At 42.0% G+C, this 24,919-nt stretch overlaps 1 protein-coding gene across 3 annotated transcripts in view; it reads right to left on the bottom strand.

The window, feature by feature from the left end:
* furinb (furin (paired basic amino acid cleaving enzyme) b) overlaps positions 1 to 23,688 on the bottom strand; it is a 36,251-nt gene extending 12,563 nt beyond the window's left edge. The window contains exons 1-5 of one of the 3 annotated variants that reach the window (XM_018765070.2): positions 23,617 to 23,688; positions 15,239 to 15,497; positions 6,127 to 6,225; positions 4,114 to 4,212; positions 349 to 477 (exon numbers count right to left, since the gene is read on the bottom strand). In XM_018765070.2, coding sequence (XP_018620586.1) covers positions 349 to 477; positions 4,114 to 4,212; positions 6,127 to 6,225; positions 15,239 to 15,424 — 513 coding nt within the window. In that variant the 5' untranslated portion in view covers positions 15,425 to 15,497; positions 23,617 to 23,688. Of the gene's footprint in view, positions 1 to 348; positions 478 to 4,113; positions 4,213 to 6,126; positions 6,226 to 15,238; positions 15,498 to 20,116; positions 20,169 to 20,822; positions 21,570 to 23,616 lie in introns of those variants that run through there. The other 2 variants (XM_018765068.2, XM_018765069.2) reach the window with 2 other exon arrangements.
* Between the last annotated feature and the right edge of the window lie 1,231 nt (positions 23,689 to 24,919).

Here is a 24,919-nt window from a genome sequence, read left to right as displayed (position 1 = left end):
TAATGGGGTCAGGTGGTAGAGTAGTGGTTAGAGCTGCTGCCTTTGCACCCAAAGATTACAGGTTTAAATCCCATCTCCAGTTATAGTACCCCCCTTGAGGAAGATACTTACTCTAAATTACTCCAATAAAATTACTAAGACACTTTGAGAGGGAAAAAAAGCATCAGCTAAATTAATAAATGCAAATGTAAAATACAAAAAGTATGAACATTTTAGTGTTGTCAAATGCTATTTGGTGCACTGTACAGTAAAGAAAAAATGACTGCAAAAATCTTAGCGCTTATTTTCATTACGTGTGGCCTATTTTTGGATGGTCTGCCTTAAGTGTCTGGGCCCTTCTACACTCACGTAATTCTGCACCAGATCGGGGTGGTTCTTCTCAATTCCATCATCCAGGATGGAGACCACCACACCCCTTCCTGTGTAGCCCTGCTCCCAGGCGCCTCTTGCATTTAGGTCCTGGTGGTTCGGGTTGAACTGAAAATGAAAACAAAGGTCAGATTTGTCTAAATGTTCTTTCCACCATTTCAGGCTGTTTGCACACTTGCATGGTGATAAAGATACCAGTTCATTTTACACTTGAGAGCAGTTTCTGTACCTAGATGTATATCAAGAAAACACACCCGAGTTCACTTGGTCACAGGTAGTTTCATTCATAGCCTGAAATTACGGAAGTATTCTGATCTCTACAAACCAAAATTGCCATTTAGTAGAATCACCAAAGCAACAGTAGACATTAAAATTCACAGTACTAGTAACTATACTGCTCCATTACTGACAATCAATTATAGTGGTCTTAGTGAATTTCACATCACTTTCTTTTTAAATCACATTTGAAATACATGAATGTGAAGCCTGAGTGAGCCAAAAGACCCCCCCCAAGATAAGGAAAACCTCTTCAGAGCTTGGCAAGTGACACTTGTGTGAAACCAGAATAAAAATCCAAGATGATGGTACTTTGTGCAGTGGACTTGGCTGACCTTGCCAGGATCTAAGCCAGAGCTTCTCAACTATTTCCAGGACACTGACCCCTATGAAAGTTTAGGACCCCTCCAAGAAAAATGTCCATGAATATATTTGGAGAAAAATTGCACTGAAACCTGATTACCTTCACATATAATTGTAGATTCACATCATAGAAACTGTGGAGGAAAAGTCTGAAACTTTATAAATCTGGCTGTATTATTTAATTTTCCATGTGCAGACAAGACTCAGGGTGTTGCTACTGAATGTTAATGGTAACTAGATGCAAAGAATTTGTAATCTAGTTGATATGGAAACCTTTATTGTTTAGTTGGTAAGGAAATTTGTTTGGAAAAGTTTTGTAGCAATGAGCAAAGAACCAACAGAAAGCAAATAACTTGTAGCCAATGAAATGTATACCCTGAACAAGTGATATATGGAACATGCATTAAGTTTGTTATAAATTGTAAGAGTTTTGTTATTCGGGGAGACTCCCTAATCTCTGCTGCAAGTGAGGGACTCTCCCTTTGGCCAAAGTAAAGGATACCACTAGCCAACCTTTCTCATGCCTTTTATTCAGTTGGATGATATGCAAAATTTCTTCCACAAAACATTGCTTTTACTTTTATTCAGTGTTATTTTCAAAGTAATTCACTCAGAACTGCAGAAACACTGTCTACATTCAAAGGGGGTCTGAAAACTCACCTGTTCCGGACCCATTTCACCCAAGATCTCTCCAGCTCATGTACGATGTGAGCATGCAACGTAACCATAAGCATCACCAGATAAAGCCTTTTATCAGCCACTACTCCGGCATTGTATTTGCTTGCTTGTGTATCTTAATATAATTAAAAAAAAAATGATAGGAGGGTATCAGGATTTGTCTATCCTGTGTTTTATGCACCTACTTGAACGATGAACCTCGGTGCAGCAAGTGGTAAACTAGGTTTGCTCAAGTCACGTCTGCAGCCATGTCTCTCTCAATGTAATGCATATATTGTACTTTTGCTGAGATGTGCATCACTTTGGACAAAAGCATCTGGCTAAATGAATAAATGTAAATTCTGTACTTCAGACTTCCAAGGAGTCCATGGATCCCTGTTAAGAATCCTTGGTCTCAGCACTTCCCATCTACATGGTATTAATGTGTGTGTAGAAAACCATATTCACACAAACAGCATTCTATCTGCTGAGCATCCTCGTTAGGGAGGTAGGGCGTGACTATAAATCACCATTTTCCTGCTGTGCTTCTATATTGCCTGAGTTATAGCAGGCATGGAATTTATCACTTTGCAAGTGGTGACATTTCAGGTATTTCACAGCTGATCAAACTGAATAAGATGCATAGGGCTGATTATGTCCGGACCGGTTCTTGTTCATGTTTTATCAGACTGCCCCCAGTTCTGATAAAAGTAACATGCCTTCTGCACTGAGCTGAGAAAGCCTTTAAACAAGTTCAGGGGAAATGATGGCCAACAGACCTATTTGCCACCTGTTTCAGTGGGTGGTTGAGCTAGTTATGCATGTACTTGGTCGGCCCTTTGCTACATGAAACGTGTCTGCTATGGACACAACAAAAACCACTCTTAATTCACTCAGCAAACACTTCTAACAATTGTTTCTCTACAGAGAGAAGATGATGGTTTTCTGGAATTTCATTTTTAATCATCTCAACCAGAAAGCAGAATTACTATTAAACTGGATTAATTTAAAGTTTTACAGCTTTTATAAACTACAGTGGTTTTCATCTCTCTCACACTGCTCAGATTGCTCTCTAATTTCCCTGTGACAGAGGGCCAGGCTGCTTTCATTAATATTAATGACAGAAGAATCTTACAGAGCTCATTAATTTCTTTATCATTAAAAAACAAAAGGGGCGTTTTAAAGGCCATGGTGCAGCTATAAGGGGCGGTGGGTTTCTCAGATTATTCTTTGTGCTGATATCTCCACTTGCCCATGAACCAAAAAGCACTTACAGCCCTGTTAGTCCAACTGAGCTCTATCAATCAGGGCAACTACAATGACTCACTGGATGTTCACTCGACTAGCATACACACTTGTCCTACTTGACATGGTTTAGTGCATGGCCGCTCATTGGCCTGAGTATACGCAAGAGTCCACCAGCGCACACCTAACCAGATTACAGCGCAGTCCCATCCTTAAAACAAATTAGCATTATAGGTGCAAAATCCCCCAAGCCATTAAGTTCGGTTTTATTATCTACTATCCATCTATTATTTATCATCTTTATTACCCTAGAAAAACATTTCAAGAACTGTTGCAATTTGCCCTGACAGCATTAAAAGAACATGTATTCCTCTTCGGTATTTAACAGTATAACCTAATCTTTATTCTGTATTTGAGTCAATAGAGAATCCCCCCCCTTTCAGAAAATATCTTTGCAAAAGATATGCTACTAGCTAAGTGTCTTATGGCTCGCTAAAAAAAAAAAAAACATCCATTTACCAATCCATGCACAATTAAAACCAGTGATTAGATTTTGACACATCATAAAGTTTTGGAACAAGTACTTTGCTTAATAGACCAAATATTTATATCATTACTCACTTCATAATGTACCTTACCTAATATTGCAAGAAACTGGGGCTTGTGGTATTATTCTGAGAGGAAAGTCACAGTAAACCCATTGTAATTTGTGTATCTAGCATTGTAAGTCACTTTGGTGAATAAGGTGTGTGGGCCAATTTACATTTATTCATTTAGACCCTTTTCTCGAAAGCGACTTACAATGGATACTATGTAGTGTTACTAGCCCACAAATAAAATAACACTGATAACACTACATAGATCTCATTGGAAGTCACTTTGGAGAAAAGGGTCTGCAAAATAAAATAAATGTAAGTGTAAACACAAAACTGATCCAAATTCAGTCTTGCATGACTTCCTTTAATCGAAAGAACACCCATAAATTTCTTTGCATTCAGAAGGAGGGGGGGGGGGGGGAATATATATACTGCTCTTCCTTACTGACACACCACTATCTCACTGAAATCTTCAGGCATATTTCAGACAACATCCGTAAAATAATACTTACTGTGCATTGTAGAAGAGTCATCACTTATGGGCACCAGCAGCGTTCATACTCACTGACAATCTAAACTGCTTTTCTACTGAAAAAGGACCACTCACCAGGTACCATTGCTGGTTGAACTTGGGGTCTGAAGGCTCAGTGGTGTAAATGTCCCTCTTCACCCTCCGTTTCAGCACCTGTTGCTCAGCCCACAACACCTAGGCAGGGATGATGACGACTGATGTCATTGTACAGGTAGGATCACAGTACGAGTCCATATTATTTTAGCGTTAGGCAGTATCTTTTAAAAAAAAAAAAAAAAAAAAAAAAGAAAAAAAAAAAGGTTTTTACCGTAAAATCTTCTGAATGCAGAGTATCCTGTATCAGGCTGAAAACATTTATGCAGTGATCTTATTAAACCCGTATTTTAATCCGTAATTTCTTACTGCATGATTTTTACGTTTACACAACAACACTGTGGGTAATGTTAAGACATCACTACTCTGGCAGGGACTGGATGATAAACAATTTTATATTTAAGAGAAAAAAATAAGGAAATGCACAGAATTCTAAGCAGCATAGAAAAACCTTAGATTTCAAACTGAAGATGTACTAGGCTTATCCTGAATTTCCTCCTGCAAGAGAAGGGAGGACTCAGCTCCATTAGTCAAACCCGCTTGCCAGGCTCTCCTCTGATCTCCAACACATACAATTATCTCCCTGGCAGCCTGCTGTGGGCTCAGCTGCCAAAGGGGAGCCTCCGCTGGGCTCAATCAGTCAGCCACTGGGTACCCTGTAAGCAGCCACCCTTCCCTGGCACATAATCATCTCCCTACCAAAGTGCTGTAAACAAAATCAAACCATTCCCGATAATTGCAAGGGGCTCATTAATGCAGGGATTGTAGGGGCACAGAGCTCAAGCCTCACCCGAATGCCAGCAGCCTCTCTGTGTATTGCTTCTCTGGGGTAAAACATAACAAAGGCCTGCAGATATTAGAGGCTGGAAGATGGGACAGGGGACAGCAGAGAGCACAGGGATGATGGAACACAGTGATTTAAAGACTAATACCTCCAGCACATTGTCTGGCCAATGAGTCTACCCCCTCAACACTTAAGACTGTGGAATCTGATATATTCAAATACTACACATCTCAGCTGAGAAAAAAAAAAAAAAAAAAAAAAATCTAGTAGACCTCCACTTAACATGTGTCTTATTATGGTGTCCTTAATTTAGATGTACAGCGTAAAGCAGTGGGTCAATCATAACGTTATCAATAGAAAGAATTTACACTTTTAGATTAAATAGATTTCATATTAAATGATGAATACAAGCAGAAGAACATAACATTCCAGTCTGAACACATATGGAAAACATTCCACAGAGGAACAGCTTCCGGGAATGTTCCAAAGGGAGTGGAAATAGCAGAGATTATCAGATAAAAACTCCATTCGGGATGGGACAGATGCCAGTAATCTGAGAAAGCCACTGTCCTCCATTGTGAATTCTCAAAGGCTGACAGCAGTTGGTAACATCCTGTGAAGCAATAACAAAGTCCTTCACCAATTTACTACACCATAGCAATGACATTCAGGACATAAAACAGCAAGATTAAGGCCAACCTATAAAATGGTCACTGGGGAGAACTTGGCATCTTTTTTTGTGTCTAATGATAAAACGTCACTCTATGAATTGGAGCAGTATGGCAACAGGCTCCAGTCAAGTCACCCAGACTTTGGGACTGGATGAATTCTAAAGGAAAGGAAGATAGACTGGGAGGAAACTGCACCCACGGCAACGCTAACAGCATCATGAGGTGAGGCAGACAGTGAGTTTAACCTTGCTCTAGGACTGAACTAGAATTCAGTTTGCCGCCATTGAACATATTTCAAATCTTACATGCACCGCAAGACACACCTCCAGCAAGCTGTCCTCTACACTGACAGTAACTGAAGTTCAAAACATGTCAGTTTCTTTGGCTACACACTTTGATTTTAAAAATGGTGAAAAAAAAGACCTCATTAATATTTTTCCCTTGATCCTGCATTACTTCAAGAAAGTTTTCTACTTTTATCTGTGAGCCTGTAAGCAACCTTTTGGAACGGTAACACAGCTATCTAGTCCATGACTGTACCTGAGGTTCCTTATGCAACCGGACATGTGTCTCCCGATGACTTGACAGAGAACGCTTCACCACTGTGCGATGCCGGAAGTGGTAATAGTCCGCAAATACCTGTAAAGACAAACAAAGGTCCATGAACCAAGTGTAGTTTCATGATCCTCAAACTGAGGTGGTTGTGCAACAGCAATCTAGTACAACTCTTGACAGATTCAGGATTGTAACAACTATAGTGAACTAATATAATGAACTATAACTTTGATCATGCCTGTTAAACAATGGATAAGCCTTCACGCAACTACTCCTGTAACGTAAATGTTTTTTTTTTTTTTTTTTTAATTAAAAAGATATCGTTGCTATTCGGATAAAGTTTTATACAAATACTCATGTACATAGTTTCTTACCGCTGTATGAATCAAACTGCGCTTAAGAATCATGTGTCTGCATCTAAGTCTCTCTTTCTGCTAACATAATGCACACACTGGATCTTCTATGAGATGTACGTTGCTTTGGAGAAGTCTGTTAAAAGAATAAATGTAAACTACTAATGTAATGTTTCAGAAGGTGTCCTGAAACAACACTACAATGTTACTTGTTTTTAGCACTGTTGCCTCAAGCCCTCCCACAAGCTTACAAAAAAAAAAAAAAAAACCCATCCCCCCCAACGAGGAACAGACTTCTTCGAAAATGGTAAAAAGCAGGCTTCAGTTCTCTATATAACAATAATGGAGAAGAAGCACCTGGTGTTAGCTACTCAACAGACCTATCAGGCAGGAAATCCTGTGCATGAGGGGATGTAACATAGCACTCCCAGCAACTGTCCAGAAAGAACTGGGACAGATTCAAAACCCGCTTCACCAGCTGTGTTCAGTGGAGCATTCTGGGAATAAGTACATAGCCTTATGGGAACTCAAGTACACAAGTAGTTTTGTGGGAAAATGACAATACTGTACTGACACCAAGACTATATGACACAGCTATCTATATTTATAGGCCATGAGTCAGAGTGGCATACTCTGTCCAGGCTGCCCTGGAGACAAGCCATCCTAATGGGTGAAAACCAACTCCTCTCCTGCAGGGCCAGAGATTTGCAGCGTCAATTTGCTGACAGAGCAACACAGGCAATGAGGGCCAACACAGCACCTAGAGCATAATCTGAAATGAAGAGCCCACCCATCATTACCCACCCTATCAGCAGGGGGCTGGCAGGAAGAGTAATGGCTTTCCACGGGGAACACAACGACTAATTAATGGGATCATTAGGGGAAAGCAAATGAATAGGTTGCTTTCAGTTGCAGAACAATTGTCTGTAGGAGTGTTTGCTGGGGGAAGCCCAGAGCACACAATGGAATCGTAAATGCAGATATGAACTCGCAACTCTCATGCAACATAAGGGCACCATGTACAGATAACATTTCTGAGCAATGACCTCACTTTCATGAGATAAACAGAAGTTATGGATGGAGCAGATCAGACCTCTATAGTGTCAGTACCACCCTCTTTCATCAGTGACAAGCTGGTGGTAAACAACTTGGTAACCTTATCACAGCAGCAGTGTAAGATCAAAATTAAGAGTTTTCAAGTTTGACACTTGCAGCATCAAAAAACTGCCATCAATTGTTAGCAAATTAATCCATCAAATTAAAGCTATGCAATGACAAGCCATCAGATGGACAAATTCAACTTTGTGACAATGTGGTAATCTACAAAGCAGACAACACGATTTTCCGGTTTACGTCTGACCTCGATATCTTTGGGGTTCATGGTGCAGCATGCATGTGGTCCTGCTCCCTGAGCTACATCGCATAACTGCAGATTTCATGGGCTCAGCCCTGACACAATTCTCATTTGTACCATGGGCTCTGCTGGTGCCTATCTTACTAATTGCATTCAACAAAGCTTCATCTGTTGCAATACAAGAACAGGGTGTTTGTGTGTGTGTGTGTGTGTGTGTGTGTGCGCGTCCATGGACATTCACAGGCCTGAGTGAGCTCTTTTCCCCACCGCTACAATCTAAGAAAGCAACAAGCAGACTGCATTAATTTAACTTGACAAGAACCTATTGCCAGCTAAATGGGGCTAGATGAGGCTTGGGAGATGCATGGACACTGACAGATTTAGTCTTGACAGTAATATTCCATTAACATTCCGATGAGAATTGCATCAAGGGAGGCAAAAGTTGCATAAAATCAGGTTTCCTCCCACAGTCCAGATTTATTCATAGAAGGTGAACAAGCGACTCTAAACCTGTTGCTCTCAGTATGTGCATATGTGAATGAGTGACTGTCCTGGGATGGACTGATGTCCTGTTCAGGGAGTACCCTGCCTCACAGCCCATCTTTCCAAGATAAGCTCTGGACCACCAAGACCCTACATCAGCACAAGTGGTTATTGAGAATGGCTTGATAGATGTTTTGTTCCAAAGCAATGAGATTTGCAGACAGCAGAAATAAGCATTCGATTTACGCAAAACACTTACTCGTGGATGTACACCTCTAAGCATTTTCTGAGACCCAATTTCAACAGTCACACAATGCTAAACCAAACATCAGCAGTTCTTTAGCCCGTCATACACAGACTGCTTAGAGGGGACCACAAATAGTCACTCAGGCTCATAGCTGTAGACCCTGTGAATGAGCTGCAAAGTGACAAAAACTGAATGCTCTCCTTCAGAATCACTTAACACAAGATTAACGTAAAATGATGTACTGAAGAGTTATTTAAATGAACATTGAGGTCTGAAATTAGGTTTACTTGTCAACCAATATCCTTTGAAGTTTGAAGCCGTTCCTGCTAAAGCAAAGAGCAGGTCACCAGATAAATACAATGAGACAAGGAGCAGGTTGCCAGGATCAAGACATGGGGCAAATGCTATCCTGCTTTTCTGCAGCAGACAGAAGCTGCTTCACTCACAACTAATCCGAGTCCTGCTCCAAGACAAGCTTTGTCACGTGTCTGCTGTGGACTGCTTGAACAGACAGAAAAAAAAAGCCTTCGACTGCATCTGAAGAGAGAGTTCTGGATTGGAAAGAAACAGATAGAGCGAGATGACATATCACTCAGGAGGTATTACAAAAATAAATATCCACATGGAGCATGTTTCAGCCACAAAAGCAAAGCCATTTCCCTTTGCTGCTGAACTCATCTCCTTTCGCAAGCCTCTGGCATGATTCGGCTTAGGATATCTGGGATACAGCAAAACTGCTTCAGTCACTGCCTGTATTTGGAATACAAGGATTTGGAGAAAAGGAAAGCTATAAATATCTCCACAAACGTTGCAATGAGGGTAATCCTAAAGCGCTTCTACAGAGATCCAGAGACCTGTACACCTTCACCAAATACTAACCCGAACCTAATTTTTACCTGATTTCTGGTTTATGGCCTTGTGAGGCTCACAGGAAAGCAACCCCTGAGAGGTCAATGTGGTTTATGCAAAATGTTGTTCTTCCTCAAGGTTAGAGTTCACTGAGAGAGCACTCTGTAAACCTGGCTCCAATTTCAACTTAGCCATGGTGGGGACACGACCATAATACTGCAAACCCAACATCTAAACATTAAATTCTTGCCATGTATTTTAACAATCTATCTTTCCATGAAGTAGTTGCACTGGTAGAAGAGCAGGCAGCCCTTGCGATTCACAGTGGTTGGATGTTGGTTTGAACCTGGTTCCGTCTGGAGAGTTTGCATGTTCTTCCAGTGTTCATGCAGGTTTCCTCCCACAGTCCAGGCCTGTGTTTCAGATAAATTTGTGACTAAATTACTTTGAGAGTCAGTGTTACAATGCTCTGATACAGTATGTACATAACTGCAAATAGCTTAGCATAGCCCATCTAGCATTTAAGTGACTTTGTCAAGGACATCAGCTAAATAGGAGTAAAGCAGCACGGTGGCACAGTGAGTAGCGCTGCTCTCTCACAGTGCCTGGGTGGTGCTACAGAACGTGAGTTCGATCCCCCGCTCAGTCTGTGTGGAGTTTGCATGTTCTCCCCGTGTCTGTGTGGGTTTCCTCCGGGTGCTCTGGTTTCCTCCCACAGTCCAAAGACATGCTGCTCAGGTCCACCCATAGAGTGTGAGTGACACAGAGAGAGAGTGTTTCACTGATGTATGGATGAGTGACCCAGTGTAAGTCACTATGGTGAATAAGGTGTGTGGGCTAGTAACACTACACAGTATCCATTGTAAGTCACTTTGGAGAAAAGCATCTGCTAAGTAAATAAGTATACATGTGAAGCAAAAAAAAAGCATCTGCTAAGTGAATAAATGTAAAGCAGTCCTAGTGCACACTATGCACCAATGTTCATCGCACAAGTAGGTGCATAAAACTCAGAATAGACTATTCCTGATCACCTTCCAAGAATTTTTAAGATGAGTCATGGCTGTGTAAAGGCTTATCTAGGCATAATCATAAAAGTTATTGTAAAGGACCCCAGTTGATGTTTAAAACTTGTCTTCCTTTGTGAATACCTTTGCTAAATTTTTCCTTTTGTATTTGTACTTTTATTTTGCCATATAATTGCAATAGCATACGGTCATTATAAGGGGGCTTTATTTTGACACGGTCTTGTATTCCCAAGAGCCCTGCGCTTAGATATGACGAATTAGTTTAATGCGACTGGCGCGCAGATATAACTTAGCCCAGCTTGTGGTTAGGTGCGTGCTGCAAGAACTAAATAATTTGTTTAAGGATTCGCAACCCTTCGAAGAGGCACAAGGTTTGTACATGTATATTGTTGTAAATGTTTTCTCCTTTTTTTTTGATGTAATTGTACTTGTTTTGTCACGGCTCTGTGTTTAACGTACTCTGATAATTATAATATTGCCGAAGAACTGAACGGAAGCTAAATGCTAAATATTTGTGCTTTCTTTTTTTTTTTTTTTTTTTTTTTACACCAGCTCTTACGTTGGTGGAGGTTGTCAAGTTAGTTTCAATAAATCAACTAAACCATCATCAGTCAAGTCTTGGCCATCACTCGGGTGGGTCTGCTACAGTTATGGTGCATTAACATTTACGCCATACACGAGTTTGAGAGATCATGGGCGAAGTGAGTCCAGAAGAGGTGAGTTTTCAGACCCTATTTGCATAGTACAAACAACAAATGCTAATTGCAGAAGTGGTACATCTCTCTCAACTAGCAATAGGAAGTCAATTCACAGCAATCTGGCATTTCTGTGTGTTTAAGCCTCACCCAGTTAAGATAACACTGCAGATCTAAACCCTTACTTTGGAGCTAGGTCAGAACTGTAGTAAAGCCTATAATCTATATGGAAAAAGGTTTGAATCTCAATGTACCACTATAAACTAGAGTCAAACCAAATGTCCTTTACTGTTTTTACCAGTTCTGCAGCATGATTTACTGAAATAAAATCAGGGTGCAGACAGAAATGTACAGCAAAGACACACACACACACACACACACACACACACACACACACACACACACACACACACAGAATGATAATAGGCTAACACTTTAGGTGTCCATTCAGAGCAATACACCTGGAAATAAGCATCACACAAGAGATGTCACCTCAAGGGTACTGATCCCAGCAAGCATTTCAACTCACTGACAGCCACACAAGTAAAGGATAGCAAACTACAAGCCCTCTTTCAAAAATTACATGCCCCCTGATCAAAGTGCACAGCCTGTTTGTGACACTTTGATCTTTTACCATGACAAATAGCTGACTGCATTTCAGAAAAAGGATCTTGGCCTCCATCTGTGCTTGTGTACCTACTGAAAATATTTCACTGAAGTCAGGAACATGCAAGCTTTGTGGGTGACCAAGCAATAGACAGAAAAAAACCAGTTTGGAGCTGGTTTTAACACACCTCTTCTGGACAGTGTAAAGGGGGCTCTGTGTCCCTTCCAGATGTTTTTCTGCCCCCTCAAGAGCAACATGACAGACTCCACCCAGCTGTTACACAACATACAAAGGGGTCTCCAAGTCTGTCTGTTAGTATGGTTGCTATGGAACCAAGCCACAAAGATATACAGGAATTGAAGATGAAATCTTAATGGATACAGCCATTTGAATTCTTAACAGGAAGATACAGTACCATTTCTGTCTTGTTTGGTTTTCAGTGCTATACTGCGTGAGGACATGCAAATAGAAGCAATGCTGAAAAAAATTCCCAGAATTCTCAGAGAAAGGTGCTAAAGTGTTTGCTGCAGCAGTGACACACTTCTGTTTACTCATCAGGCCAATCAAAGGAGTTCCAGAGGCCATTTGGGATGCTCAGTATCATCACCACAAACCATGCTGCTAAACCATCCACAACTGGAATAATTTTTTGTACACAGTATTACAAATGAACAAGATTACACATTCCATTCAAACCATCCGTGCATCACTTATTTGTCCACAGTGTCTTGGGTCCTGAATGATCCACACTCTACCCATCCTTGCGTGTCTTAAAAATCAGTTGCATAACACAGAGTGCAATTGGAATTAATCTCAGCTGTTGCTCCTGATCTTTAGTGGAACATGGGCAGGGCTGGGGCCCATGAGAGATCTGGGCAAGGACAACAGGATCATGGAAAAGAGCTTTATCTGCTGCCAGCCTGCCAGCTGGTCCTCAGTGAAACAGCCAATGAGCCCAGTGCACATCACCAGGGACAAAAGAGCACATTTTAACACTCACAATCTTACTGTCAGTGCCAAAGCTGTTATCCCTGGTATGGAGCATACTGTAGGCTGGTCTGTGACCCATCCAGCTCAGTACTAAATGAGCCTGCCATAAACGCACATCTTTAATCCAACTAGAGAAAAGAACCACACTTGCTTTCTTGCATAATTAACTCATCTCTCTTTCCTGCTACAAGCAAATAAAAAGGATTGACTAGATTTCTTCTGCAAGCTAATTGAGATTGACTTGCACAGTGGTTTACAGAGACAATGAATGAGGGGATGGCTTGTGCTCGCAGCTTAGACACATCCCCTTCTGCTTGTGTCAGAATATTCTTATCGGCACCTCTCAAGAACCTCCTACACAAGGCGGGGCAGTCTCTGCCAATCAGTTCGGTTTTTTTTTTAAAAGCACAACAGCCATGATCAACCTGGGAAGAAGGCTAGTGGTGATAGAAATGGTAGAGCAGATGATGGAGGGGAGGACTGTGAGTAGGAGCAGGGATAGTGCAGAAGTAGTTCAGTCCAGGAGAGCACACTACAACATGACTATTGCATTGGCCTGAGCAGTCTGAGTACTTTGCTCTGTGGTTCAATGCAACAGCAGCTGTACAGTTTCCCAGCAAGGGTCAGCAATTCACTATCTGCTTCCCCTTTCTAAGGCCACCTTTATGCACTAATGTGTACAGATGGGTAAATGCATACTGAAGAAAATAGGTGGGGTCCTTCATCTTAGGGTTCATTCTTCATATCAGTCATACATTTTGTATAGTGTTTTAGGGTGGAAGTTCTGGTAACAAACCAAACCAACGGCAGTGTGACGCAGTGGATATATCACCTGGCTGAAAAATGATGCCTGCAAAGATATTTGGAATACACTGCACACTTTGAAAGCCAAGAATTTCCATGGTCAGAATGATTTTCTACAAGATTTACTCCATTATCCAAATAAAGGCTACTATCTTTTAAAAAGAGTCATATAACAAAAGAGCTGAGAAAGCAAACCAGATGTAAAATCGTTTTCCTGCTTAGTGCAGTGTCTACATTTGTGCACACGTGCATGGTCTGGCATGCATGTACACTTGTCAAAAGGTACAAAAAGCATTTAAAACCCAAAAAACAAGAGGAATCTCACAGGGAACAGAACTTGGTTTCAAAGGAAAAAAATTCTTGGCTGCAGTTCCCTCTTTCTGTACATATCCATGCAAATTTAAAGGAATTTTAAAGTAGAGGCAACTAGGGTAGACCTAATTTTGTTTTAAGATAAAAATTAAAGTGGAGTGCACAAGACAGTCAATGTAGTAACTGACCATGGCTTACTGACTAGGGTGAGTTTCCACACAGCAACCCAGGGGAGGGCATGTTTCATAAGATTCAATAGTAACCTACAAAAACCTAGCACACACAGTGGGATGGAGGAAAATTAAATGTGTATTTGCTTGCTAAGGGAGGAAGGAAACCAACCAGCAGTGGAGATCCACGCATCCTGTTTATGAGATTAAAGATCAGACTGCCAAAACCCACTGCAGCAACAGACTTGCCTTCCTCTAAGGAACACATGGTGCATGATAATATAACCTGTGGACAACGCAGGAACAGCGCTGTACTGAGTCCTGTTCCTAAAGCATGTACTACAAAACTCCACATTCCATCTTAAGAAAAAAAAAGAACTAATATCTAAGGTCATAACTTTAAAGTTACTCAAGCATTTAGAGGGAGAACAGATTGTTGATGTAATTACTTGCATGTTAATTGGTATTAATCAGCTACATGACATCCAGTTGTGGGTAGTTTGCAAATGCTCACACTGGAAACTGCTCTATTCCAGAGCCAATGCTCCCAGCAACTGACACAGTTTGTCAAAGCACAACCATATAGCTGCTCACATGTCCCTTCTGTAGAAGCCATCACATCAGCACTACCTTGTATGGACTCTAAATTTACAGAATTTCAAAATCAATGAGGAACAGCTTTAAACAGCACACAGCCTAAAAAGATAAGTAACCTAAAGAAAGTAGTGCCAAGTTATGTCAGTACTTTGCAATTTTCTCCTTGATTTCTACTATGCAACTTATTTTTAAATTCAATTCTCCTTATCACACCTAATTCATCAATTTAGTAATCACTAAGCCTTCAACTACCTCAATAAGATATTCTTGCAATTGAACAGATCAAATATATGGAAAAGCTGGGCTTCCCTCAATAGGTTTGGGAGCTGCTGTGTCATTTAATTTACATATCAAACAAAACAGCTAGTAACATCAACAGGAATTATGCTTCACTGACATTCAGCCCATTCATAATGCAGCTAGACAGCCTCCACTATGAAATCAGCATCTTACAAAATCTCTGGTGCTCTGAACAACAAATGGGAAATTTTTCCCACTCATTCAAGCACACTTTAAAGTGAACGGATTCTGTCAAACACATTGCTTTCCAAAAGTGTAAAACAAGCAAGCAGAGGGTGTCAGGGAGGCTGCCTCTGAGGGTGGGCACTCACGTTGCCATGGTTAATGAAGCCATGTTTCTGGGCCACCTGGTCTGCCTCCTGAGCTCCTCCTACAATGTGGACGGCCCAGGTGTTTGTATAGACCTTTACTGCTGCGGAGGGGCCAGGGTAAGAAGTCAGGAGTAGCAGCAGGGCCCTGAGTAGCAACACCTGTGGGAGGTCCATGAAGAGGTGCATTCCCAAAGGCAGAGTCCCTCAGAGCGAACCCATGTGCGCTGGGGGAGGAGATGCGTCAAGGTCAGCACGTCACCTAGGAACACAACGACATAGAAGAAGGTTAATCGAACAACTTCACCATCACCATAAATTGAGTGCTTTTTGTCCAATTCAGCATGAACAGGGCATTGTCTGTCCCTGAACAACAGAGGCTGTAGTCCACTTAAGGAGCATGTGTGAGTCACCCAGCAATAACCCACACAACAAGCTAGTGTGTTGCCATCACAACCACAGTTCACGAACAAAGATGACACTCTGCACAACTGCTAGAGCTTACGGGTCTTTCACAGAGAGTATAGCATTACAGTCTTACTTGTCTGCACTATGGAAGTTTTAAAGGAAGCATTTACAGAATTTAAGAGTTGGCTTTAAAAATGACAACTTCCTGTGGAGGAGGAAGAGCGGGACCAGTCAGATGGAAACGGAGGGAAAACAAGCTGTGCGTAGGGTTGAGGAGCCTGACACACATTCGATGATTGGAGTGTAAGAGGAAACTGCTAACAAGACACCAGGGTCCACTCCATTATTCATGGAATAACACAAGTACTTGCATACTGTCTTCCTGCTGTCTCCCAGTCCAGTTAATGCTTAAGAGGCCAAGGAAGTACTGAACAATCAAAGCAAGTCTTCCTGGCAACCAAACCCAAATAAAAATAAGGACTAATATATACTGAAAAAGTATATAGTATACATAGTATATAAAAATACTGTTGAAAATATATACTGATGGGTTTAACAGGTTTAGTGGGTAACTAACAGGCTGCCAATTGCCTCTTACACACTATAAACCTACAGAGAACTGCAAACCGCAACTCACACCACAGCAAGTTCCAGCAAGTATCCATCTCTAAAAGTGCACTTTGGATACAGCGCAAACAGACATAGCACGACAAGCAAAATTTCAGCAATAGGAGAAAGGGTTCCAGTGGAATGAAACAGCAGCAGAATTTCAAATTGAATACCAACAAACTCGGTCAAGGGACCTGCTGACCGCTCTGATTAAAGGGAACAGCTCCAACTCCGTGACTAAGTGTCTCATCACACCCAGTGAGATGGAGGAGCTGGGGCACAGGAAATCGGGTGGGGGGGGTCTCATACGCTAAAAGGAGATGCCACAGAGTGCACTGGTAAATAATGCAGGATTCTCCTGAGAGAAAAGGGAGCAGACAGGGAGCAGAGCCTCCCAGGTGGATACACAATAACATCTCATCAGAAAAACAGTTTTACATTGTTACAGAAAGCAGTTATGTCTGTCACTCATGTTCTGCAACTGAGCGGTAAGTGGTTCATGCAAGCAGTATGTATGTCGTCGGCTCATAGTTTACCTGGGTCACTTCGGAAAAACCTAGAATCACTGCTTCTGCAACACGGAGCACAACGTGTACCTGAACTGCTTCAGCAAATAACCAGCAGCTGAATAAGCATTTTCTCCAAGCAAATAAATAATATAATGCAATGGCAGAGCTGTGACATTTCCTTTATTTGAAATGCAGAGCTGTGCTCCGGAACTTGCTGTAAATTATGCAGAAGTGCTGATTTGTTTAAGTGCAGGGAGAGGGATCTGACAAACATCGAAATAAGACAATATCCACAAGCAGCTGTTATCAGTGGTGTGACCCTGTGCACCGCGGCATAAACAAAACCAGTGCCGTTTACACAATGGGCACATTCCACACCATGGCATCTGCATTTAAATCCCAACCTGTAATTTGCAATAAAGCATACAAAGAGAAACTTGACTGCATCTACTTGACTGGAACACGACAGCAATGATTCTGTGAAAATTCATTGTAGCCATCTTTTTTTGCATAAACATTTCCAGTGCTGTCACAATAAAATCTGCTTCTAGACTTATGTTGAGAAGTCGTTCTTGAAAATCAGTTTCTCCTACACCTAGAAATGATTCCAGAAGAACACTCTGGAGCACTACAAGCTTAATTGTACCTTTTGCACTGGCTTAACTGATCCAATTAGAAGTTAATTATCTCTTCTGCTTATATCAGTGTTCCTCCATTTGCCCTTACCCTTTAATTAGGCATTTCCTGAGTTCGTGGAAAAAAATTTTCAAAAGCACTCAAAACTAAAACATCCAAATGTTAATGTTATTTAAGGGAGGAAGTAAGTTGAAGGGAAAACCTGCTTCAAAGAACATTTAGGAGAATGACAGTTGCCCAGTGACTACCTTTCAGGCCTAATCACCTTTGACAATGACAAGATTGATGTTATTCATTTAGCAGATGCCTTTCTCCAAGTCAACATACAACTTTTATGATAATGTCACACACCTTGTGATGCACCTCATGTAACCTGAGGTCAGGAGGTCTTCTGGGTCAGTCAACATTAAATATCCTTGCTCAAGTGACCCAACCAGGGTTTATCAGAGCCTATCCTGTGCCCAGGCAGCAGTACCTAGAACCCACAAGTCACCTCTTCTGATCAACTCAGTAAAATACAACACATTTTGGAATTACATAATAAATGCAGTGAAAATGTCCATATATACACACCTCTTATGTACTGTAATTCTAAATGTGAAATATTACGATGAACTCAAAAAAAAAAAAAAAAACCCACACAAAATGTGTGGAAACAAGAGTAGAAAGTGTGGTGCTGCTCCTGCACAAATGTGCGTTTACACAAGCTAAGGAGTCAATACATACTTGCCGAAAGCTCAGACCACTTTCATAGTAGCTGTTTTTTCAAGAAACAAGTCTAGCTCCACAATGAACTAGAACGGCGCTTGTAACAAAGAGAGCACGAAGGTAATGTTCCATTATATGCATGCCGTCCATATTCCAGCAGACCACACTGGCACCTTCAGCACAAAGTCTTCTGACGAAGCATCCAAAAAGGTGCGTCCCTGTAACTCAGGGATCTTGATGACTTGTAGTCCCAAAACTAGACATTTCATTATCTGACAAGTATGAGGGATTTTTATTACCAGTAAAATTAGATCTTTAGACAGAGGAGAAAATGCCTGTAACTCAAGAGTCATGAAACCACAAAATACTAAAAAAGAGATGTACCATGCCATGACAAGCACCATTAGGACGTCACTCCCTGAGTTTGCTGCATCATGAAACTGGGTGTCTGGCGGGCCCCCCCCATCTCATTCCTGACACCACTCCCTTCCATGCTCAGTAAACAAGGTTAGTGTCAGGAACCGAGTTGAACATGATAAGTAGGCTGTCTGTATCAGATCCTTCTTTATTCCACACATTGGAAGATTAAAAAAACTGAACTCACACATGCCCTCCTAATTTGCAGGGAAAAGAAAAATGAAATTCAGAAGTTATGTAAAATTTATGCTTCAGAGACAGTGACCCACTCAAGTATTATACAATGCGTGCCGATGCGGTATGAAATATGTAAACCCAATATATCATAGTGAAGTACAGTCAGTTACAAGTACACCCCAATATTAGTGGCACATACCACAGTTTGAAATTACTTTTTATTTAGTTAATGCAATTCTACAAAGCAATTTATAACATGAGGTTTTCTATACTAAGCACCTTACAGTAATTTATCCATTAATACAGCAGAGTATTCTTATATCAGCTCAAGGTAAGTACCTTGATCAAGGGTACTACAATACAAGGTGGGATTTGAACCTGGTCTTGCAACTGTAAGTCAACAGCTTTAACCACTATGACACCTGCTAACTCTTTTACAGCGACTTACAAATACAAGCTTCATGAAATCATAAAAACAGCATAGTGATGGAGCAACAAGATTAAAAATAGCTTTAGAGCAGACCACAGGCACATGTGACCTTAAACACTGCAACCAAAAATAAACCTACCATCAGAAAAGACTGCCTGCAGGCTGAAATTCTACTCAGTTTGTTTTTGTTGCTGCACTGTTAAATCCACATTGGTCAAGTTGGAACAATAAAAGAATTGTGGGGCATTAAACATGTCACAACCACCGCCTCTAAGTTCATGACATTAGGACAGAAGATGGTGTAGTGGTTACAGTTCATGCCTTGCGATCACAAGGTCTAGGTTCAAATCCACACTTCAGCTGTACTACTCTTGATCTAGCTGCCTCAAATAGAATTATTTACCCATTTATACAGCTGGGAGCTGAAGGAGGTTTGCGGGGAGAGGGAAGTCTGGGGGGCTCTGCTTAGACTATTGCCCCCGCGACCCGGTCCCGGATAAGCGGAGGAAGATGGATGGATGGATGGTATTTTTACTGGAGCAATTTTAGGATTGATACCTTGCTCAGGGATATTACAGCTGGAGGCGAGACTCAAACCTGCAAGCTCTAGGTCCAAAGGCAGAAGCTGTAACCATTACACTGCCAGCTGCGCCAGAAGTATTGACAACCTGTATGGATGTTCTCCAAAGCAACATACAGCTCAGAGGAGAAAGTACATCATCCTCAGGAACAGCTTGTTTGATCACACTACATTTCCAGCACATACACTCAAGTAGCTGCCTGTAAAGTGGGATCGGAGATACACTATGTATAAATATGGAACAGCTAAACACGTGATGGATAGTTAAACTGCCAGTGTGTGAAGGAGTAACTTGGAGGTGTCAGAAAGGAAGTTCCGAATGCTTCATTACAGACAACGCAAACATAAAAACTTAAAGTAAATTAGTTAAAACGATATTATAAATTAATGGTGTGATTAGAAGTTACCCAAGTACAGCACAGGAAACGGGCAGGTTCCAAGTCCACCAGTGCCTTTGAGTCGTGAATTTATATAAAAAAAAAAACTTTGACAATTTTCCTACGAAATCTACTGTGGCGGCAGCATTGCGCCGTTTTTCAGGCTCCTAGAAGGTACAGCTGTGTGTGTGTGGCATTATTTTACACTAAAGGCACAAACAGAAGCTAAGCCAAGGGACACGGAGAAACCGCCTCTCTCTGCTAGACCGCGTTTTGGTCACAGAGAAACACGATTAATATAATTCAATAATATTCATACTAGAAAATGCTCATTTTTTTAAAGTGCGTGTTATTGTCAAGAAAATTATCAACAACAGCACAGAAAACAGTTTTCAAATCAAAACGACCTTTTTTAGGTGGCCGTATCTTTAGTATCTGCGTAAAAGTTAGGTGTTGCTCTAATATTTTATACTCTTAAGTCTGAGAGAAAAAAAAAAAAACTAACGATACATGTAAGTATCCGTTAAGTTAGAACTTGTTTGTTTCACTGTCAGGTTAGAAGCACGAAGCATTTGATTTGCTATTTCTGGGACGAGACTAGTGCGGTGACCGTTGAAACGGCGTACATACACGAAAAGGTATGTTACTAGTTTAAAAGCCCAGATTCCACCCCCGTGAGTCCCTGAGGCGAACAGCGAACCCGAAGTGCCATGATGAAGGTTTAAGCGATTCTCACCGGCTCGTGCAGAACTGAATTGTCCACTCGGCGAGGCTCACATTCGGCCGCCCTTCCCACTCCGCTAGGCTTCTAGACGTGTGGATTTTATTAGCTGTCTCTCTCTCGCTTTACGTTCAGCTCTCGTTTCACACTAGTATTCTGCTTCTTGGACACGAATTTTACACTTTTACTCAGATCTTTCTCTCCTTCGCCGGCCCGTACAGCACAGGCTCCCAGGCACGCAGACGGACGGAGCTTGCGGAGAGGCTCAGCTAAACGTAAACGCAGGGCTTCCGACCGACACACAACAACCGCTGACCGATGGCGTCATGTTTTCGGCTGCAGCCCGGCAGGCGACTCTCCCGCGCTGGTCCTACCAGATCCAGGACAGAGTCCGGCGACATGCAGCGACCGTCCTCCGCGGATCCGATTCCGAGCACCTTCGTTTTCCGGACGATGAAACGCACGCCCTACAGCACCGAGCTTCCCATGATCCCGGGTTCTCAAACTTTCCAATCAGTGCCTGGCTACCTCACCACGGCGGTCGGAGACGGAGCTAGCTAACTACACAGGACCGGGCTGCCTCGCCATCGACAGCACACTGCTCCTTTACGAAACTAGACTTTTATTTAAAGTTTCTAACCATACATGTCAGAGTCAATTGGACAGAATTATACAGAACTATACTGAATAATCAGGAACAGAGACTTAAAAAAAAAAAAAAAAAAAACTCCCTCGTTTTCCCTGTCAACTAGAGATGTAAGAGGCGGCACGCAACCCCAGGAAACACGTCATCGAGAGACACAGGAGAATGAGATGAAAGGAACCACACCCCCTTAGACCGGAGCACCAATGATCTGGCTCCATCTACAGGAATTTTATGGTACGTGCAATAAGACGCTACGTCATTGACTGTCCCAAATATGGAAAGTGGTCACCCAATTAAGGGATGTACGTTTTTAAACTAAAACATTAACAGAAAACATTTACAGAACATGTAAACTGGTGGAAAATGAATAGAACCAAGTAACCCCTGTCTTACCCCTGAACACGGTTTTTCCGCTTTAACTACTTTACATTCAGCTTTAGCTTAACAATCAGGACGCAGGACACTCCACATTTAATATGTTTAAAATGAAATAAAACTAAGCAAATATAATTAATAAAAAGGTTCACTGGAGTTCTATATTACCATTAAGCTTTGAGCTAGAGTCAGGTGAACATGATAAATAAACAAGTTTATAATAACATCAATTTATACAGCTGCACATTACTGGATTTAAGTCAAACTTGAACAGTACTACAGCAGGAGCGGGATTCAACCAAGAACTTTCAGATTGCAAGGTGACTGAAGAAGGCAAGCCTCACCCGACCCACCCTCACTAACTTCTACAGAAGTACCATAGACAGTGTACTAACCAACTGCATTACTGTCTGGTATGGGAACCACAAGACTTTTCATCACAAGTCCCTACAACGGATAGTGAACATTCCAAGAAGGATCACCGGTTCCCCTCTCCCCTCCATACAGAGCATCTACCACATATGGTGTACCCACAAAGCCATCAGCATCAGGTCTGACCCACCCCACCCTCTCACAGCCTCTTTGCCATTCTGCCACCTGAATGGAGATACCAAAGTATCCAGATCAACTCCTCCAGACTGAGCAACAGCTTCCTCCCTCAGGATGTAGGAATCCTCAACAGCACGAACCCCTGGACCATCTGCACACCCATCTCCTGACACAGCTGATTTTTTTATATGTGCAGGAAAAGAACAAAGTCTGCACTAGTCCTGAACAAAGCACATGTAACTTTGTACAAGGCATATGTCACTTTAAGCAAATAACTCAAAACAGTTAACTTATTACTGCTTCTGTAGCTAGCAAACTATATACACACACACACATTTTCAGAACCGCTCGTCCCATACGGGGTCACAGGGAACCGGAGCCAACCCGGTAACACAGGGCGTAAGGCCTGAGGGGGAGGGGACACACCCAGGACGGGACGCCAGTCCATCGCAAGGCACCCCAAGCGGGACTCGAACCCCAGACCCACCAGAGAGCAGGACTGCGGTCCAACCCACTGCGCCACTGCACCCCCTCGGTCGCGGTATATTTTTGCATAAATATTTTTATAGCATTGTGTGCATTGTTGCCAGACTCTGGCCTCTGCACTGTCTTGTTTTGTTTCTGCACTCATCTGTTGTATTTGTCTTTTTTTACAAAGCATGCTGTATGTTTTGTGTGGCACGGAGGTCCAAAGAGAAATGGAATTTCATTCTCCTGCATACGTAACTCGCCTATAGACAAAATGAGAGTAAAGTTGACTTCGACTTCATGCTCCTAACTATGATATTATCTACTGCTATTTAATGAGGCGGCACAGTGAGTAGCGCTGTCATCTCCCAGCGCCTGGGTGGTGTGAGAGGACATGGGTTTGTGTGGCTGCATGGGCTTCCTCTGGGTGCTCTGGTTTCCTCCCACAGTCCAAAGACATGCTGTTCCGGTTCACCCGTAGTGTGTGAGTGACAGAAAGAGTGTATTCCACTGATGTATGGATGAGTGACCCTAAGTAGTGTATCTAGCAGTGTAAGTCACCTTGGTGAATAAGGTGTGTGGGCTGATAACACTACATAGAGCTCATTGATTAGAAGTTGCTTTGGAGAAAAGCGTCTGCTAAATAAATGTAATGACTTAAAACACCTGGATGTCCATGAAAAATACAAGTACACTTGTAAACAAAAACACGCAATTAGTTTTTTCACACATCCCTGTTTGGGAGATTACACCACAGAATTAGATATTTACCTTAATGACTACGGTAAACTCACAACAGCGCCATCTTGTGGAAGATTACACCGCTTTCTTTTTCGCTTGTCGTATTTCCCCGGTTTGAAATACACCCATCGTCGGCAATCGTTTGTCCCGAGCGGGGTCGCGGTGAGTCGGAGCCTTAGGGGGAGGGGACACCCCCAAGATGCGACGCCAGTCGCAAGGTACTCCAAGCGGGGCTCGAACCCCAGGCCCGCCACACAGTCAGTGGGCACCGGCTGAACTCGCCGCCCCACCACGCCCCCTTTGCTTAAAAGTGTGCTGTAAAATTAATTCAAAGTCGTTACTTATATAAAAATGTAAGCGATAACTGTGGTTATTTTAAGCGCAATGAGTGGAAACTAATAATTTGAAAGATTTTCTCGTAAAATAAAACTTTCCTCTGAAGTATTAAAACAGTTAACCGAAACTTGACACATGAAAAATCCCGCATATTTCTTCCTCAAATATTAGCTTCTCCAGTTCCTGAAATGTGCACATGTGCCTGGTTGGACTTGTACGACGGTAAGACAAGTATCCGAAATAACTGTTTTGTTGACTCACTGCAGGCAGCGGTCGTTGCGCGTGCGTGTGTGAGCGGTTCGTCGTGACAGCATCCAATTGCGTGTGTTATACCGTTCACGACATGGCCTTTTCCTTGTGTGCAAAGAAGAGCAGCATGTTGTTGTCCGTTTTCGTGGGCTTAAAGTGTATTAGGAGCACAAATACACTGTCGAATTTCAGCGTAGTATGGAAACAACGTTTGCCTCAGCTAAGTGTGTAGGACTGACAGAAAAGTTAAAAAATGACCGCACGAGTGTCACAGATGATGAGAGATCAGGTCTCCCGTCCAAGGCCACTACTGCTGAGTACTCACTGAACGTGTCCAATGGTCCTGGAAATAATAGGCATGTCACATGTTGGTGAGGTGGCTCATCTCACATCTGCAGATTAGTCACGGTTCTGCTTAAAATCATCCGTGACAGCCTAGGTTTTCGTATTTAAAAGTGCGTGTACGATGGGTTCCGAGACTAACTGCAGAATGATGGAAGAAAACGATCCTAGTGAGCTCTGAAGTGTCTTCTTTTTAGAAAATAATTGCGAATCCAGTTCGCTGGCGTGCATTCCGAGTGCCTGCAAAGAAATAACTGTATAGGGACGCAAACATTTATATTACGAATCTGGCCTCTGTACTGTGTTTAACGTACAACAAAACCATAACCGAGAATACATAGTTACATGAGACAATAGACACGGACATACCAGACATGGTTTGTCGGTTTAATTTTTAAACAATGAA

This window comes from Scleropages formosus, chromosome 7 (genome assembly GCF_900964775.1).
Source record: "Scleropages formosus chromosome 7, fSclFor1.1, whole genome shotgun sequence".
Taxonomy (NCBI): domain Eukaryota; kingdom Metazoa; phylum Chordata; class Actinopteri; order Osteoglossiformes; family Osteoglossidae; genus Scleropages; species Scleropages formosus.
Note: the sequence above shows the minus strand (reverse complement) of the source record. Positions and strands in the feature narration are given on the sequence as shown.